General features: G+C 39.4%; 1 protein-coding gene across 2 annotated transcripts in view; it reads right to left on the bottom strand.

The window, feature by feature from the left end:
* angpt1 (angiopoietin 1) overlaps positions 1–18,984 on the bottom strand; it is a 103,400-nt gene that overhangs the window by 50,858 nt on the left and 33,558 nt on the right. Inside the window, exons 2-5 of one of the 2 annotated variants that reach the window (XM_041809591.1) lie at positions 13,264–13,419; positions 12,539–12,660; positions 9,524–9,756; positions 154–284 (exon numbers count right to left, since the gene is read on the bottom strand). In XM_041809591.1, the coding sequence (XP_041665525.1) occupies positions 154–284; positions 9,524–9,756; positions 12,539–12,660; positions 13,264–13,419 (642 nt within the window). The remainder of the gene's footprint in view (positions 1–153; positions 285–9,523; positions 9,757–12,538; positions 12,661–13,263; positions 13,420–18,984) is intronic. The other variant, XM_041809592.1, reaches the window with a different exon arrangement.

Genomic DNA, 18,984 nt, shown 5'->3' with positions numbered 1-18,984 from the left:
ACTCATCAGTGGAAAGAGTCTCAAGGTCTTTTAGCTCACTTGGAGAGACTCCGTTAAACCATTATAAGGACTACAGTAAAACCACTGTATCAAGCAGCATAGAAAATTCACCATAAGGTGTACAGCCAGAGGCTAAATGTTGTTGGTTCTTACCTTTTTGGTCTCTTGTGGGTTTATCTGGATGGTGTAGACTCCATTCTTATGGATTCCTGCCTGGTAGAGGTCGGCACAGTCGCGGAACTTCTTCTCTTCATCCGCAACCTTTGTACTATTGGGCACAACTGCTGGTATCAAAAAAAAAGAAAGAAAAAAAAGAAAATGCATTTTTGGCATAATAAAGGACCTGAAGTACTAACAGCTTATTATTGACATTTTCATTCATCCATTCATTAATATTGGCAGGAAAGACTCACTAAGTCTGAGGTCTGTCATTTCATGTGAAATCAGAACAAAAATAAACATATAAATATAGTTTAAAATGCATTAATATTACAAGCACTCATACCCTATTCAGTCCTGAGCTTTGGTTATTTGGTGAGCCTGTTTAGAGGTGTGGTTATATGGTTTGATAATAGAAAAGTAAATAGTTAAGTAAGCAGGAATGCACCTCTATCAGCCTTGTTCATAAACAGAATACTGTGTTGTAATGTGGGCCAACATACAGAGCTATACAGCTCACAATGGTTCATCCGAAACATGTCATATGATGAAGTGAAAGAGTGCTGTGATGTATGAAATTACTTCTAGACACAAGCAGATACTACACTGTTGGACTTGTTCAATGTCTCTATTATCTAAAGTGGACAAAGCAGCATCATGGCTTCAATGTTCTGTACTGAGAAAACTGGAGGGAGGGGGGTCAACATTAGATCAAACCAACAACAAGGAGAGCATTAAATCAGTTTGTCAGTCTCTATTAACAGTCAGAGGCAACAGGATATGTTCCTGCAGTGTTCAGTCTGCGTGGTGGTTTTGTTACAACCAGTGGTGTGTAGGCCATGTAAGACCAGCTGGATCACCAGATAAAATTCACTTGGGGGATAAAGAGACCAACATACAGTTTGTACCCAGTGTTTTATTTTGAAATCGAACACATGCTTTGTACGTTCCTTTGTCTGACTTCCTGTTTAGGTCAATCTGCTCGCACGCTGTCAAAAATAGATTGAGTGTGTATCTCAAGCAGAGCGCATGTCAAACACAGACAGTGGCGTATAAAAACCCAAAACCCAAACACTGATTGGGAAGGCCGGCATTTGCTTTGAAGAGCATGGGGCGAATGGAAGGTTTCATGGATGCTGGATGTGGAAATGATTGGTAATCCATCTTTAAACAGAAAATGTAAAGCATCTTTTTTCAACCCTGAACCCTGGCTGTCATGTTGACATCTATACAAAATTTACACCTAATTATGTTGCCATATATTCAATGCCTTAAAAAGCATTCACTTCCTTGGACGTTTTATCCTTTTATTGGTTTCATAAATAAATCATGGTCAATATAATTTATCTTTTTGACAAATAGATATTTCCAAAAAACCTCATTAATGTCAAAGGGAAAATAGATTTCTACAAAATAATGTCAACTAAAAATTAATGTAATGTAAAATAAGTGACTGTATAAATATTCACTCCCTTCACAGTGACTGACCTAATTCAACAAAGATCCAGCCAATTGGTGCTAGCAGTCTAACAATTAATGAAACGGGGATCACCCGAGTGCAGTGAATTTGTCTAAACTCAATGTATTATCAAGATACCTGTGTCTGGAAGGTCCAACCAGTATTAATCAGTAGTCCTGGGTACCATTACACCATGAAGTCAAAAGAACACTCTGAACAAATCAGAGCAAAGGTTATTAAAAAGTATAAGTCAGGAGATGGAAATGAAAAATCCCTTTGAGTTCAGTTAACTCTATCATCAAGAAATGGTGGTGGCAGCATCATGTTGTGGGGATGCTTCTCAGCAACTGCCCCATTATTCATTTATAAAGTCTATCAAAGGGTGGGCATGCAGATGGCCTAGCGATTTAAGACCAAATCCATGTACGTGGGCGGCCTGGGTTTGAATCCAGCCCGTGGCCTTTTGCTGCATGTCTCTCCCCATTTCTGACTCTATCCACTGTCTCCTCTGTTAGAATAAAGGCACTGAAAAGCCCGAAAATACATCTTACAAAAATAAAAATCTATCAAAGGGTGAAACATCCAAGAGGTTGAATACTTTGTATAGGCAGTGCATATACCAACCCTCTGCAAGAAACGTGACAGGAGCAGATTTGGACTTTCAAAGGATACCAAAGTAAGGTGTTAGCACTGCCATATTAGTGATTAAACAAGGGCTTTAATAAACACTCAACACAGCAGACACATTTACAAGAATAGCACTGTTATAAAACCCTTCATGTTATTATAAATAGTTACCCTCATGCAACCTCTGGTGTTGGATGGATATGGACACAATCATTTTATAATGCTTTATGACCTCATGTATTGTGAACAAATTTGTAGCAGGTTAATCTATCGTATTTCAGAGCTGAACATCTCAGATGGGACGAACTCTGATGCAGAAGCTTGTCAGTGAAGTCTCCCTGTGAGTATCCTGTGACGGCCAGATAAAATCTGAGGGCAACGGACTTATTATCAGGAGACAAAGCGGTTCATGGACTGGACGATTTCTCGCTCTGAGAGACGGCTTCAGACTTTGACAGACCAGCTGCATCCATCTCCATCTGTAGATAATTATGGCGGCACTATTTTGAAACCAAGCAAGGGGCTGAGGACAAAATACTACAAGCTATAAATTTCAAGTTCCTGTTATAACAAGTGGTTTTATTTACCTTCCAAGCCCTTGTTATATTGATGGAAATTCCTTCCGATTTCCCCCTTTTTTTCTCCTCTTTTTTTCCTCCCCCATGAGGTTCATCTCAGTTTTCACACCATTGTTTTTATTGTTAAGTCAAAGAAGAAGTGAAATGTGTCAGCGATCCTCACCCTTTTACTTTCATCCCCTCCCTCCATGAGTGCAAGACTTCCCGGTGGAAGCAGGCAGCTTATTTGGGTGTACTATCTGAGCATTTTGACAAAGTATTGAGTGTCAGCGACAAGAAGCTCCTGCTGTGACAGGTTGACAGAGCGGGCCCTCGCACCCCGGACTCTAATGCAACAAAGAGCCGGCCTGTCAGGCGGTAATTTACCCCAAGCCGACAGACAGCGGGGCACATTTTAGAGGCCAAGGAGATCATTGTCAGAGGGGGACTTTACGGTATTCAATCTGTAGAAGTGTGGAGGATTATTTCACAATTGCCTCTGAGATCTCCATGATGATCAGCAGAGAGACTCCATACTCCAGTGTAGGAGTGGCTTCCTTGAACAGCTTGCTGCCCAGCTCTGCAAATATTATTTATGTCCCGATATTTATTTACAGAAAAATATTTTGTAGTCCAGCAGGGACTCGTATTCAGTAGGGGGTTCATGTGAAAAGATCAGCAGGGCCTGGGTGTTTGCATAAATCAGTACCCTTGCCAAATGAGCCCAAATAGTAGAACCAAAGGGAGTGAGTAATGGAGCTAAATGGACTGCCATAGACATCACTGCTCCCCTGTGACTACAATCACTCTCTAAATGCCGCTGAGAGTTTAAGTGATTCCATACAAAATCCAATGAATTTCTGCAGGCCTGCTCATTTGTGAAGGATGCAAAGCACTATACGATAATTCCCACAGTATATTTCACCACAGTGATGTGCAGTCCGAGCTTTAACATGTGAAGAGGATTAGGGTTGTGTGAAAATGTTGGAGTTATGTGTCCCAAGACTCATGAACTTCAATTTCACTGTATGTATTGCTTGGTAAAGAAAAGACATTTTAAACATTGCATTTTTAAAGGATCACGTGTCACCAAGATTTTGCCTTTTTATCAACAGAGTGAAAAAAAGCCAAAACCCTGGATTTCAGGTAATCTCATACTATCCACAGTCCCTGTATTTCACGCAAGAAGAATTTTTAAATGACAGTACAAAAGACAAATGCTGCAGATCCTATCCCATCCCATCCCATTCTGTCCTGTTCTATCCTATCCTATCTAGCATTGTCTACATCCCTCTTGTATCCCTCTATTCCCTACAATAAGACCGGACACGTTTAAAATGCTTAAAATATTTGTTATAACGGATCATGTTCACATTTTTAAGTAGTGGAAATATATTTGAGTATGACTCAAGTTAAAATATATAATTTACATGTTTCACATGCACTGCAGTTTTCCTGTATGTCTTTCACATCTTTGAAGTTTGAACAATCGTGCCATCCAAAGTCAGCTAATTTGATTGACTAAGTAACAAAGACTGGGAGGTGCACTTTGAACCAGAAGGCACCCTTTCACCTATTCAGTACGTTATTTTTACTATGCTGAAGTTGGTCCCCACAGGTGGGTCTTCTCTAACTCGATGGGTAACTTCACTCATGGTGCGGAAGCGTCTAATCCCGAAAGTATTCTGGAAATACAATGCAGATTAAGGCTTTATTTTCAAATGAGTACAATGACAGAAAATACATAGAGTGATTGAGTACTGTGATTGACTAAACTGTTCCATCAACTCAGACAAATTGAGCTGAAATAATTACCTTTCTTTAAAAGTTTTTTAAATTTATTTCAGACTACCTGTTGGCATATTTACATGTCAATGTAAATATGCCAACAGTTGGATTTCATTCCTTGTTCTTTCTTGGATTGAACACAACTCTATTTTTTTTAACAACCTTTTACCGTTGGGTCTTGCAGGGAGCCTTAGAGACATCACAGAGTGATTTAGGCCTGTAAGGCACAGGAAATACAATTAATTCACTAACTAACCTACCCTTTCTAAAGGCTCTACAATAGACTGCGCCATTTAACCATTGTGTGCAACACTTTATAATATCAAATACTCCAATACTGTCCACTGTGTTACAATAAATGAGGGAGGTTGCTATAGTTCTGGGAGAGTCACCAGGGTGACCCACAACAAAAGTGAACTTTACAGGATCAGAGCAGGAATAGGTGTTGACTCATTCTCTTGGTCAGTGAAGCCTTAAAAAGTGGTGGGAGTTTTTCCTAGCTTTGCATATACCCCCATTACAGTTCCTCGCTCCTAGTCTCTGAGTAATCAGCTGTGAGAATGATGAATGTCATTCCTTTGGTAGGATAATAATACACAATATAACAAAGTCATATTTTGCAGCCAGAAACTTTTACAGTGTTCCAAAGCTGAGGTCAATTACTGTTAATACTAGTGTGAGGCTCATTGCAACCTAATGAGGTCTGAGTAATGATAACAACCTAAACAAGAGCTCCACCGCTGCATCTGACCACATTAAAGTATGTCCCGAAAACTAAGCTGGGGTGCTGCAATGCTTGAAAATGCAGTATGGGAAAGAAATTAAGGAGATTTAGTGTTAAAACTCCCTCTTCTAAGTGTCTGTGATTTTCCCCCAAGCAAAGTCAAAGTTGATTTGAGTCCAAGCTTTAAAAGGAAATGCTCAGTTTTCAAAACAATGACTCAAGCAGACGCCACTCAATGGCACGTAATACAAACCCTCCTTTAAATTAATCAAATTATCCATTTCTCAAACAAACAAAAACCCTCCCCGAAACATGCAATAAACGAAAGCTGTGCTGCTTCTGTTTTTGTAAATACAGCTGAAAAACAGGAGCACTGTGCCAGATGATCAGTAAGATCTACATACTCCTTCACCTCTCCTGGACGGGGGCTCCCCCAGGAGTGATTACAGTTTGACTTATTCAGGCTGGGGTGAAGACAGGGCAGACCTTTGACCTGCAGGCCAGCCTCAACCTTCAGTACCACCAGAGAAGAGGAAAGGACCAACCACAGAGCAGCAGCGGCCACGTTCCATTTCTATCAGCTCGCATTAAGGTAGTCACCAATCACAGACGGGGGGAGACGGGCTGTCTCACCCTGCTCTACTGACCCTAGTGACACTGGAACCAGAAGAAGCTGTGGCAAAATAAAGATTAGAAAAGTAAAAATAAACCATAAAGTTAATCAAACATGGCTGATCACATTGCTAGTAAAATAGAGAGTCAAATGTGTTGCATCAGGATAATAAAGATGGAAAGATGATATATAACGACCAGTCAAGCCCTCCAGTAATTTAACACAAGTGCAAACAGAGACTGCCTCTGACCTCCATTGCATGGAACATTAAAATCACAAAAGTGAGTAGCATGATAAACACTGACCCCGTGTTAATCATCAGTTGCGGTTATCCACTCATTGCTCCCACATCCCTTCATATCCTTGTTGTTTCCTGTGTGATGGGATACCTCAGAGAACCCCTGTAGTCTCTCTAAACATCTCTACAGGAAGTCTAGAAACAGAGATGAAGTTGCTGACATGGACGCTTGAATCAATTCCCCCATGACCAATGGGATTAAAGGCTGATGTAAGGATAGAGAGCATTTGGTGTTAATGTCCAAGAAAGGGGTAAATGAGTTCACTATGAGTAAGGCAGAGCTTTCAGGTCAAAGATAAGGCAAAAGAGAAATCCCTGGTGTCATCTCAGAGGAAAAAAACCTTCATAACCAGTGTCATGTTTGACTTTCAAGTCAAGCAGTGTTCACAAGCTGTACAAAGTTAAAGCATGAAAAGCAGTGTTGCTTAAAGCAGAGCACCACGCTGGTTTATAAGAGGCACCTAACCTCTTTAACAAGACCACGCCAGGGTTAGAATAAGAACCATGTTTCCTTCTTCACGCTGCTCTCAGTGATTCAGAATCACAAGCCAGCACATCCCTGCATCTCTCAGTATGGGGTAAAGTTTACAGAACTAGTGTCATCATAATTTCATGAGGACTGTAAAATGAAAGATCTTGTATCTGTAACAATAGACCACAGGAAGTCAGTAATCCAAGTTGAGTGCTGCCTCATAGTTCAAACCTCGCACAGCCAATCCACAAACTCTCTTTTGCACATTGTGGTCTGGCAGGGGTCTGCAGCTTTTATTTTGGGGTAGGGGTCTTCACAAGTGGGGGTAGACAAAATCTGGATCAGTCTGTAGTGTTTGCTCACCTCCACTGACATATATAAACATGAACTTTACTTAGACTGGTTGAGCCAGGAGAGTACATGTCAAATGTTCTTGATTTTTTTTTAAAGGTTTCAACGTCAAACATGGCGAGGTTTGAAATCAGCCAGCAGCGAGGGGTGTAAGAAAACACTCAAATCATAAATGCAACAGGTATTCTGATACTGGGCCAATAATATGATTTTATCACTATCTTTACTAGACATGAGACAATTTATACTCAAGTTTGAATCTGTAATTCAGTTCTCTAAAACACAATCCCTGTTTTTTTTTTAAAGGGGTTAATACTTTATGCAATTTTGAGTTTGTGAGAGTATTAATTCAGGAATAATTTTTGAAGCTTCTTGTGCCCTACCAAAGGAATAAGCGCTCAGTGAAGAAATCCCTCAACCCAGTTAAACCCTAAGAATTTGCCCTTTCAAGTCAACTATGTGGACCAAAGAGCAGCAGTAAGCCAGCACTTTGCAAGGGTTGTCAAGTGTCAAGTCAACCTCCATCACTAGTGTTTCATTCAGTTAGGCAGGTCGTACACTGCATGATTTTATGCCAGATTTGAGGCCGGGATCGTGGGGGCATATCCCGAGCGGGGGCTCATCAAAAACGGTTATTTGCCCGAATAATCCTCAAGTTTCTGGTGTCAACACAAGCATGATCCTGCTCCAAATTGCTTCGTAGCCTCAGAGAATCCAAATCACAACTATCAAACACGTTTGATATTTATAATTCGAGTTCTGGGATTCACAGTCATAATTCTTCCGTCAGAAACCCCGCAACAACCAAAGACACCAAACAGTCTGGGTAGCATCACCAGCTAGTGTTCTTACGTATTTTCATCACACACAAATATAGACACAACCGTACCTTCATTCCAGCTGGGATTTCATCCAGATTACTTTACTTGTTTTTATGGTTTAAGCTGCAACTGTTACATTGGCTATGTAGCTTCTTGCTAAGTTAGCTTTAGCAATGTGAGTTTTAGCAACTATAACTTCAGCTTACAATGGAACATAAATACAGAGCTACTATGTAGCTGCTTTGTGAGCTTATCTTAAGCTAATTTAGCAAAGTAACTATGTAATCTATGTTGCTTATGCAGCTAACAGAGCTGTGTAAACTCACTTGCTGCATTACAATGTTTTCATGGAGGACAAGCTGTTTTCCCATAAGTAGACTGCTTACTCCGCTTTATTAAACATTGCCTTACCTTAACCCAAACCCTAAACGGAAGTTTCATCTGATTTTATTTTGAAGGGTTAGGGTTAGGGTTAGTTTTAGTGGTTCTTTCTGTTCTTAGATACACAGCATCTCAAATTAACGTTCTGCAAGAGTGGTCTGTAGCCAACTGAAAATGTTTGTCAGCTGATAAAAGTTTTCATTCATTTTTTTGGAGATTTGGGCTATTACAAATAACTGTAGCATGTTAATCAGCCTAAATCCCTAAATTACCATGTTCTGAGCTGTTACTTGTAAAAATCAAACAATTCCTCTGCATTGCAACCACAGCAACAAAAATAGAAGTCTAAGGCACCAATTTGGGTTAAACTGCAAGCAAACACCTCGACACTGCCTCAATTGTAAGTAATGTTGATAATATTCATCCTATTTTTTAGCTTAACATAAATAGAAGTTACTATGCAGACATCTGCCTATTTGCCCTTTACAAAAGCAGTCTAAAGCTGATACTTACAGGATATGGTCACTTTATATTGAACAAGTTTACATTTGATTTGATGATAGCACTCAATGATAGGTCATGATACCAAGAAAGTCAGTAAACTCACTCTGAAGCTGATGCTAATGACTGTTCAAAATTTTCTGGGAACTCAACTAGCTAAACAATACTGAGACAAACTCAAAATACCAGATGTTAACTGTGTGTTGGCTCTTGAGGGAACTTGTCAGGGCATTTAAAAAGATCAGCATTCTTAGAGATTAGTGCACAGTTTCATGGCAAACCATCCAAAAGTTGTTGGAAGGACTAACAAATAAACCATCCCTAGAGCCATGTTGCTAGCAGGGCGAAAACATTACCCTGGCGATGTCAACTTACACCTAAACTACTCACTGCGATTGAGCAGGCAAATTTTTCAGTGAGAAAGGTTATGTTCTTTGTAAGTCATGCTTATTGTCCATGTTGTCTTTCATTTCTACTCAGTACAAACAGCTTTCCTTGTTGTTGCTGTCATCGAAACCATTCTTTGTATTTCACTGATTGTCCAACTTGATCAACTCTCTGTGGATTTGCAAGGTGATCTGACCCATTGTCTTTACGCTACATTTGCTTACATGTTTAATAGACTGGGAATTTTCATCTCCATGCTTAGCACCATACAACTGCCAGAAAGTGCCCTGTGTGGTGGCTGTTGTGTAAGACCATATTTACAGTTTAAATCGCTGAAAAAGCTCCAAACCTCTCAGTATGAGAACGCTGATTCTGGTCAGCTTACCTCCATCTTTGGAGCAGAGGTTAAGCAGATTATGGACCGTATCCATCATCTCCTGCTGCTGTCTCTGCAGGGCCGTGCTGTTTCCCGTGGCCCGGCTCAGCTGATCTTCCAGCTCGCTGATGACCCTGCTCTGGCTTCCCACCAGAACCTGCAGACTCCCTTTCTCCTGCTTTAATGTCTCCAGCTCCTCACGATGTCTCATCTCCATTTCTAACATCTTCTGCTCCAAGAGGCTGAAGGCCAAGAAAATGGAGAAGTTTATGCTCAGTATTTTATCAACTGTCAGGGCATCCAAATCCATTGGAACAAGGCATGTTTTCACAGATTAATGGATTGAAAAAAGTTTCAAAAATTTTATTTTAAGCTGTTATTGGTTTACTTGTTATGTAAAACCCATTGTTTTCATTATTTGTTTTGGCATCATCAATGGGTATCAGTTCATTAAAACTAAAACTATAACTCATACACTTTGGACTGTTTCTCATCCAGTAGTTATTTTGTGATTAAGACTGTGGGTAACCATAACAAAAGTTAGGATTTAAGGCGAAACAAATTCTAAGTCCAGCTATAAATCATCATTCGGACTTTTGCGAAACAATAATAAAATAAATGGTTCCAACACTTATGTTTTATTAGAAAAATATACCATAGCGGTAACAGATTTATCTGCCAGTTGGACACAGTCAGTCACTGTTTAATGACCCCTCATGGTATATATGACATAATGGGCTGAAAATATTTTCACCTGCCAAAGAGGGGCCTGACAGAAAAACTGACATAGATTGTTTCTAAACATAAATGTCTTACAACACATCAATTATGAAAGAATCACTCTATTCTGATATTGCTGTTTTCTCACAGGCCCCTAACTGCATATTATATTGTATCATTATATTATATTTTGTATCAAATCATATCATATGGCATGCTATTGTATCGTATTGGTGTATTGTACTATGACATAGTTTTGTTTCACATTGTTACCTCCGCCAAGGAGATTAAGTGATCAGGTGGGTTTGTTCGTTTGTTTGTTAGTTAGTTTGTTTGTTAGCAACGTAACTCAAAAAGTTCTAGGAATTTTTTAAAGGATTCTGTACTATTAGGAGATAGGGCTAATGGCGGAGGTCTGCGCTCTCTGAGTGCTTTTCTAGTTTCTTTCTTTACCGATGTGGTGTCACTTTGCATTGTATCATAACTTACAGCTTTGTATTGTTTTGTATCCTGATGTATCATATCGTATTGCATCTTATTGATGGTATCATAGTCTATTGTAGCATATGGCATCATATATTGTTTCATATCATCATGTATCTTCAGGTTACATACTTTTTTGTCTTATCATACAGTCACATAACAGTATCATATGGCATTGTATCATATGCAATATAATGATGCATCTCATTGTACTGTATCATATTGTTGGAAAAATCATATCTTGTCCTTTGTATCGTACCATATCATACCGTATTATATCCTAGTGAATCATATTATATCATATTGTATCACATCCTATTGTAACATTTTGTATTGTATAGTTTAGAATATTATCCTATTTTTGTATCATATCATATGGTACTGTATTTTATTGTATTGTACTGTATGGTATTGTATCGTGAATCTAAGTATATGGTATTGTCATGTAACATACAGAATTGTATCCAATTGTTTTTACATTGTTGGTCTCACACAACTTTTACTGGAAAGTATCATATCATATGGTATCATATTAAATCGGTTCGGATTGCATCCAATCGTATGGAATTGACATGTATTATCCTGTATTATATCCAGTCATTTTTATGTTGTATGATGCTAACTGACTTTTATCGTATAGTATCGGTTCATATCGTATCATATTGCATACAATTTATGGTGTTGTCATGCAACATACTGTATCATGTCCAATTGTTTTCATGTATAATTGTGTTATTCCACTTTTATTGTATCATATCAGATCACATCGTGTACTACTATGAGTGGTGTTCAGTCGATGGAGTGTTTGAGTTACAGTGTTGATGTTCAGGGACCGGAGAAGAGAAAGAGCAGAAAGAGCATGCTCTTTATGTGTACAGTTTGAGCTCTGTGTGCACAAATAATGAATTCTCCAACTCCTTAAAAACTCCAATGACTCTCTGCTTGCTACTTTCTGCAGAAGGAGTTAGCCATGAAGCTGGCAAAAGATTCGGACCTTGAGAAGACCCATAAGTCTCCCCTGTGAGCTCTGACCACAGCTGGAATGCTGAAGCCAGAAAGGTGAGCTAACCCTTCTGTTAATATACTTCACCACTATTCAGTCTACTGCCTGGAATATGATATAAGCTGACATCAAATTCATTAGCTACTTATGTTATTCCCCCTTAGGTGAATGGAAACTATGAGTGATACATGCAAGATGGAATTTTGTCAAAATTACCAAGATTAGGTAAATTGTCAGCAGAAATCATTCTCCAGTGGTCTCAAAATTATCCTAGAAATCGGAAACAGGGCAGATTATGCTTTCAGATAGTTTTCATTTTTAAAGTGATTGTATGAAGTCCCGGTTGATCCTGCGATAAATGCTGGGCCAAGCCCTATCAGACAATACATCATCTAATGCAATCTCACTGGAACAATCAGAGTAAAGGACAAGTTTTGGAGACATGAAAATGTAACCAAAAGCCACATTGTAATTGGCTGATTTTGCAAGCTAGGCATAATGGTCCAACTTTGAAAGAAAAGCTTCATGCATTTTAGACTGGTTTACTAAACATCACAGAAAACACAAGCTTCCTACTACAGTGGTGTATACAGAGCTAAATATTGTTTTGGAAACTGGACATGGTAGTCAATGAGAGCTGGTAGGAAGCTTTGGTTTTGTTTACACAGTCCCCCAGAGATAAGCAGCACTTCTAGTGAGAACAGTTTTCTGCACCGAGTAGATCATCTTTTTTTCATTCAGTCTTTTTTTCGTCCCATTTTCTCCTTACTGTCCAGAGTTTTTGTGGCTTTTGTTTGCTGGAAGTGTTTGCTGTTTACCTGTTCTTGTCATGCAGCTTGCTGATCTCATTGGTCTGGACCATTAACTCTTTCTCCAGCTTGTTAGTGGAGAGAGAATTTTCCAACAGCTGGATCTCAAGCCGGGATGTTTGATTCAGAACCTACCATGGTTACAAAGAATAACAAAAGAGAACAAAATTAGTAAAAGGATGTTATGTCTTTACATTAGAATAAGTGATTGGAGCTGATATCATTCACATGTGCACAAAAGTCCTGAAGAGGAAACTAAAAACAAAAAGCTACTTTTAAAAACTCAAAGAGGAAGTAATACAACATACATAAACCATCAACTTTGTTTTCATTTTGTCAAGTGCTCACCCAGCACATGTTGATACTTAGCAGATATTAATCTCTGCTATGATGATCTTTTTTCCAATTTTGCAAACAGATATCTTTTTTTAGCACTTTAGCAAAAATTACCCACCGCCTACTTCACAACTTTCCATCACCTCTAACTCAAACTATGCTAAATAAACGCTGAAAGGGAGCCCAGCCAAATGACTCAAATAGGGGACAGGCGTTTATATAGCATCCGTGTTGTCCTTGGCAAGTTCTACCTAACCTTTTAGGGGGAGCTGGAGGGGGAATAGTTTGGTTAATGGACCAAAAGATGGATCCTTTCAGTGTGAGCGTGCTACAGAAAGACAAAGACACAAAGGCGGACTGAGCTACATTAACATTTTAGATGTTTAATGAGGTGTTACCTGGGTCTCCACGTCAGTTAGCTTGCGCGTCTGAGCAGCAGTTTGAGAAAGAAGGTTGGTGCCCATTTCCAACATCGCTGCTGTGTGGTTGTGGACGGCGCTCTGCTGCAGTTGAGCCATCTCGGTCTTCATGCTCTCTTTGATGTAGTTCTCAATCTGTACACAAAAGTTACGGAAATTAATTTTACTCATGATGAAAACAGCAATTCAAAACAATGCTAGAGATAAGAGATCAACCAATCAGCCTTTGTTTGTACAGCACCAAGACTCTTAACTAAGAGGACAGAGACCATACTCTCTGATGTAACTTAGTGTTATAAAGACCAGCACCAACAGTTAAGCACTGGCAGTATTTAGCCCCATTCCAGGGGTGAGAAAGCCCTTCCCTTTAAGGGGCAGAAATCTTGAGTAGAACCAGACTCATGTTGACAGCTAGTGTTGTACTCAAGACCACAAGACCAAGAATTTGATGGGATAGAGACCAAGTCAAGACCAATCAGGCCAAGATCGAGACAAGACCAAGACTATAAAAATCAATCTAAAAAAAACATGACAAGGTTGAACTGTTAAAGAGCATTCTCCCTTTAATTTTAGTTTCCTTTTTAATACATTTGACAGATAAAAACAAGGTGTCTGCAACTTTTTCAAAGCACATGAGGTGAATGAGGCCTAAAGTGAGTGCTCAGAGGTATTTCTGACTAGAAATAAGATGGACTGATGCCTGAGTTTTTGCAGGTTTTGCCATTTGTTATTTAGCAAGTGCTTCTCCTTAATATCACATTAATGAAGTCGAAGTATAGCAGATCAGTGCTGTCTCGACAAGTCTTGATGAAAAACCCCAAGTTGGGCCAGTCCGAGACCGAGACAAGACCAAGTAAAAATGCTCTCGAGTCTGAGACAAGACCAAGACATTCAAAATGTGGTCTTGAGACCGGTGTCAAGACCAAGACCGCTCTTGAGTACTACAACACTATTAACAGCCATCTGCAGTAGCCGTGCTAGGGTTGGAAAGGGGTAAGAGAGTTAGGGGTAAGGGAGATGATATCAAAGATAAAGATATGAGAGATTCTGCTGTAAATCAGATCATCCTATGTACAGCTTAAGTAAACAGAGGTTGCTGAAACTAGTTAGCTCTGTTTACTCTGGTCCACTTGGCCAGATTTTAAACTTTTAAGGCTTAATCCAAATTCACCTCCTGCCCCTACCACTTAGCCTTATACCAACGTTATGCGCTTTCCTTCTAGGGGTGGTATCACACTTCTTGTTGCAGTGGAAGGAAAAGTGAAGTACAAGGGCTACATAGCCAACATAACTAGGGAAAATTTCCCAGAATGCATCAGCAAGATCTAAAAAGCTACAGCACAATCTAATACCACAATTTATAAAGGGTTAAGGTAAACTACGCTGTAGAAACTTTCCTACATTTTTAATTATCTTTAAATCCAACTCAAAACAAAATGTTGAAGTGTTTTTTGTTTCACGCACTTTTTTTTTTTTTTTTTTTTTATCATTAATGCCACCTAAGGTCGGCTTACTTTTGTAATAATAAGAAACTATAATTTACAGGTGCACTTTCAACCAAGAAGTAGTTTTCACTGTGTTCAGCATACCATATATCACTGATCATCAACTGGCGGCCCGAGGGCCATATCAGGCCCCCCAAAGCTTCCTGTGCGGCCCCCAGAAGACCATTAAATTCAGAAAAGGAGCAAAAGAAGATGTTGTGGTTTTAAGAGTGTCTTTTGGCTTTAAATCTCTGCAACTGTTAAATTGAACTGTTTGAGAGATTGAGAATAATTCAAAAATTTGATCTGTTTTTACAAAAAAAAATCCACTGTCAACCATTATAAGTAAATATTTTAAAGATATATTTTAAAAAATGGGTTAAGATTTGTGTAAATGTTGCAAAAATGGCCAGATGAAGTGGGGAAAAGGAGTTAAGACAGTGGCACAAAGGGACAGAAATTAGGTTAAAATGGTAAAAGAGGAAAAAGGGGTAAAAAATGATCAAAAATGGGTTAAAAGTGGCAAAACTAGTTTAAAAAAATAATAAAAAGGCGTTAACAGGAGGAAAAGAGATGAAAAGTTACAAAAATGGATAAAAGAGTGGCGCAAAGGGGATAAAACATCAAGGAAAAGAGTTAAAAAGAGGTAAAAGAATGGCAAGAATTGGGCTAGAGAGGCAAAAAGGGTCAAAAGGCATCAAAAATGTGTTAAAGGTGACAAAATATTGCAAAACATTTCCTGGCCAAGTAATGAAAAGGGGTTGAAGAGTGGCAAAATGGGTGAAAAGTGGCAAAACTTGGTTTAAAAGAGGCAAAGATTCTCAAAATGGGTTAAGAGTGGAAAGAAATTGTAGAAATGGCCAGATGAAGTGGTGAAAAGGGGTTAAAAAGTGTCAAAGATGAGTTAAAATTGGTGCTGAATAACAGGGAGGGCCCCATTCTCTGGGATTTGAAAGAAAATACAAATACCAATACAATAATATTTCAATCAGACCAAAATATTTATCAGAGTTTTGTTTATTGGAGAGAGTCTCCAGAGTCTCTGTCACGACTAAATCTGGCCCTTGTGCAAATGTACTTGATGAACCCTGCCATATATGGTACACTTAAGCCACCCCTCCACAGGCGGGAGTCTAACTGTGTGGGTAACTTCACTCATGGTGCAAAAGTGTGGCTGAGTAGTGTTTATTCAAAACTAAAAAATGTATTCTATCTACTCAAAACAATAGACCTGCAATACTTTAGATTTTTAAAGATTTATTTTTGGGCCTTTTCATGCCTTTGTTGGATAAAGGAGGACAGTGGATAGATTTGGAAACGGGGATGAGAGTGTGGAGAGACATGTGGTAAAGGGCCACAGGCCAGATTTGAACCCTGGCTGCCCACGTACATTGTGCACCTTAAAGCACTTGACCATCTGCGCGCCAATACATTGGCTTTTTAAGTTATTGCAGCTCTTTAACAAAATTTCACTGTCCAGTCTTACCATGTGGTTTGTTTTTCCCCTTAATTCAAAAACCATTGACATAAAGGGCATTCCCCTTGGCTTTATCCATTATTGGGTTAACTCAGCTAAGTAAAATCAGGATCTTTTGTGTCTTCTTTTGCGATTGTGTCCAAGAACTACCCTTTAAACCTGCTGTTTAATTGGGATAACTGATTTGAATAACAGGTCAATTCTAGTACAGGAGAGACTTGATGTTCTTAATGAGAGAAGGTACTGGCTAAAATGAGTTCGGAAATACCAGCAAATCAGATATCATCAAAAATCCAATACATTGCATGACTTCTAATATTGTACTTCAATCAGCATACATGACCATGTAATTTTAGACATGTGGAAATTGGTTTCCATTGTAAACTTGAAAAAAATGCCACATTTTCCTGTCATTTGAGTGGCATTCACATGAAGAATGGGTTTATTTAATATAGACAGGGACAGATGTAGGTGGTTAAGTTGGGATGGGAGAGGCAGAGATGAACAGATATTCACTGAGGCGTGTCTGAAAAGAACTCTTTCATCCTTATCTACAAACAAAACTACTGAGGGTTTGATTAGATACATCTGCGTGTTCTTTAATTTCCTTTAAACTTAAATGTAAACGTAGGAGGCTAAGGTTGGTGTCTTACACCTTGCTCCCTCTGTCCTACCTGTGAAGTGTTAAATCCCGCCATCCACTTGCCTAGAGACGTTTTCCTTTAAGAGCATCTGGTTACTGTCATAATCATGCGTACGTTTTATAAACAAATCTGACCTCACTGGATTGCAAGCTCTTTGTATCTGGTTGTTTCCAGTCTGAACACTGAGATGATTCAATAATCCCTCAGTAGAGAGCTCTTTATGCTCTTGGAAGAATCATCTGCGTTTAGCTTTGGCTCATCAATGGACTATAACTGCTCTGTTTCAGTAAAAGATCAGCCAAAACAAATTAGTGTCAAAGAGCTCAACATCATGTGTTGGTGTCCTGAGTCACAGACTCTGGAACCAGACAGTGGCAGAAAATTATGAGTAACAGACGATTTAGTTGGTGACAGCAAACTCTCAGTACACACTCCCCTCGCCCTTTAGGGGTAGATTGCTGTCATTATCTTGTTAGCTTGACACACAGGCATTTTTCCCCACAGACAATCCAGACAAAACGACAGTAACGCTGGTGTTTTTAAGGCATGCTTAAACCAAGAGACAAAAAGTTACAAATAGAGGGTCAGAGTATTTAGGCGGAAAACTGCCTTGAAAAATTTCAAGATTGAATTAAAGGCATGGTATTTGATTTAAGATATATTTGGGGTTTCTCTTACGGTACAATCTCCAACTGCATGTTGGGTTTCAGCCAGTTCACTTGATCCTTAAGATAAATTATGAAATGCAATTTCCAAAAAAAGTGTTAAAGCATCACCAAACTGCAGACATGGCATCAACTTTGATTGCATACTCCCATAGTGGGTGTTTTCAGACGCACACGGTTCTGGTTCTGGAGTCTCAGAACCTTGGTACTTTCTGGCAAACCAGACCATGTTCACACCAGTTTAAGGAGAACCAAAGTGGGAGGACACGATGAACATGTATTACCAAGTCCTGCTCCACTTTTGCCCAAGTCTTTCATGCAGTCCCGGTATTCCTTCTTCAGTTTCTTGAGTAAATCAATTATTTGGTCTGGTTTTCAGGTGAATCCAGCCTTTGCCATCTCTTCCGCAAGATCAGCATATAACGTGCTCTTCCTTGTACTACTCTCCAGCTTCACCTGGAATTCTGTCGCTGCCCAGATCACAACATAGCATTTTGTCTCCCCAACAACATACACCCACTGATGATGTGACGGTTCCCAAGAAAGAACCAACTATTTTTGGTTCTGGCTGAGAACCAACTTTTCAGGTTCAGAACCAATTTTTTCCCAGTTTGAACGCGCCGGCCGGTTCAAATCTGGGTTCAGGAACCGGAACAGGCACGGAGCCCTGCCAGTCTGATAGGCCTAAGTGAGAGGCTAACATGCTTTACAGTGATACAGAGGACAGTATCTGCTATGTTTAATGAGTACTTAGGCTTAGTATTGACACTGATACCCAATGCTGTGTTTGGTATCCATGCATCCCTAATCCACAGTATGCGATATGGACTAAAGTGTTTGGCTACACCTCTTATTATTGAATTCAAGTATTTCAATCAGATCCGTTACACCAGGTGTATAAAATCAAGCACCTAGCCATGCAGTCTCTCTTTGCAAATATTTGTGATATAAAATGCATCTTTGTGAGGGGTTCAGCGACTTCAAGCATGGTACTGTGATGGATGCCACCTTTGCAATAAGATGGCTAGTTAAATTTCCTCTCTGCTCTTTGACAGTCAACTTTAAAGGATATTATTTGAAAATGGAAGCATTCAGGAACAACAGCAACTCAGCCATGAAACAGAAGACCATGCAAAATCACAGAGTGGGTCAACGACTGCCAAGGCGCATGGTGGGTAACAGTCACCAGCGGCCTGCTGAAGAGTTCTGAACTTCCCCTGGCATTAATGTAAGCACAAAGCTATGGCAATGGGCTTCCATGGCTGAGCAGCTGCATGCAGGCCTCATATGCCAAGACAGTTTGGACAATACTGTGCTTCCAATTTTGTGGCAACAGTTTGGAAAAGACCCTTTTAATATTCCAACATGACTGCCCCAGGGTGCAAAACAAATACCATAAAGACATGGTTTGATGAGTTTGTTGTGGAAGA

This window comes from Cheilinus undulatus, linkage group 16 (genome assembly GCF_018320785.1).
Source record: "Cheilinus undulatus linkage group 16, ASM1832078v1, whole genome shotgun sequence".
Taxonomy (NCBI): Eukaryota; Metazoa; Chordata; class Actinopteri; order Labriformes; family Labridae; genus Cheilinus; species Cheilinus undulatus.
Note: the sequence above shows the minus strand (reverse complement) of the source record. Positions and strands in the feature narration are given on the sequence as shown.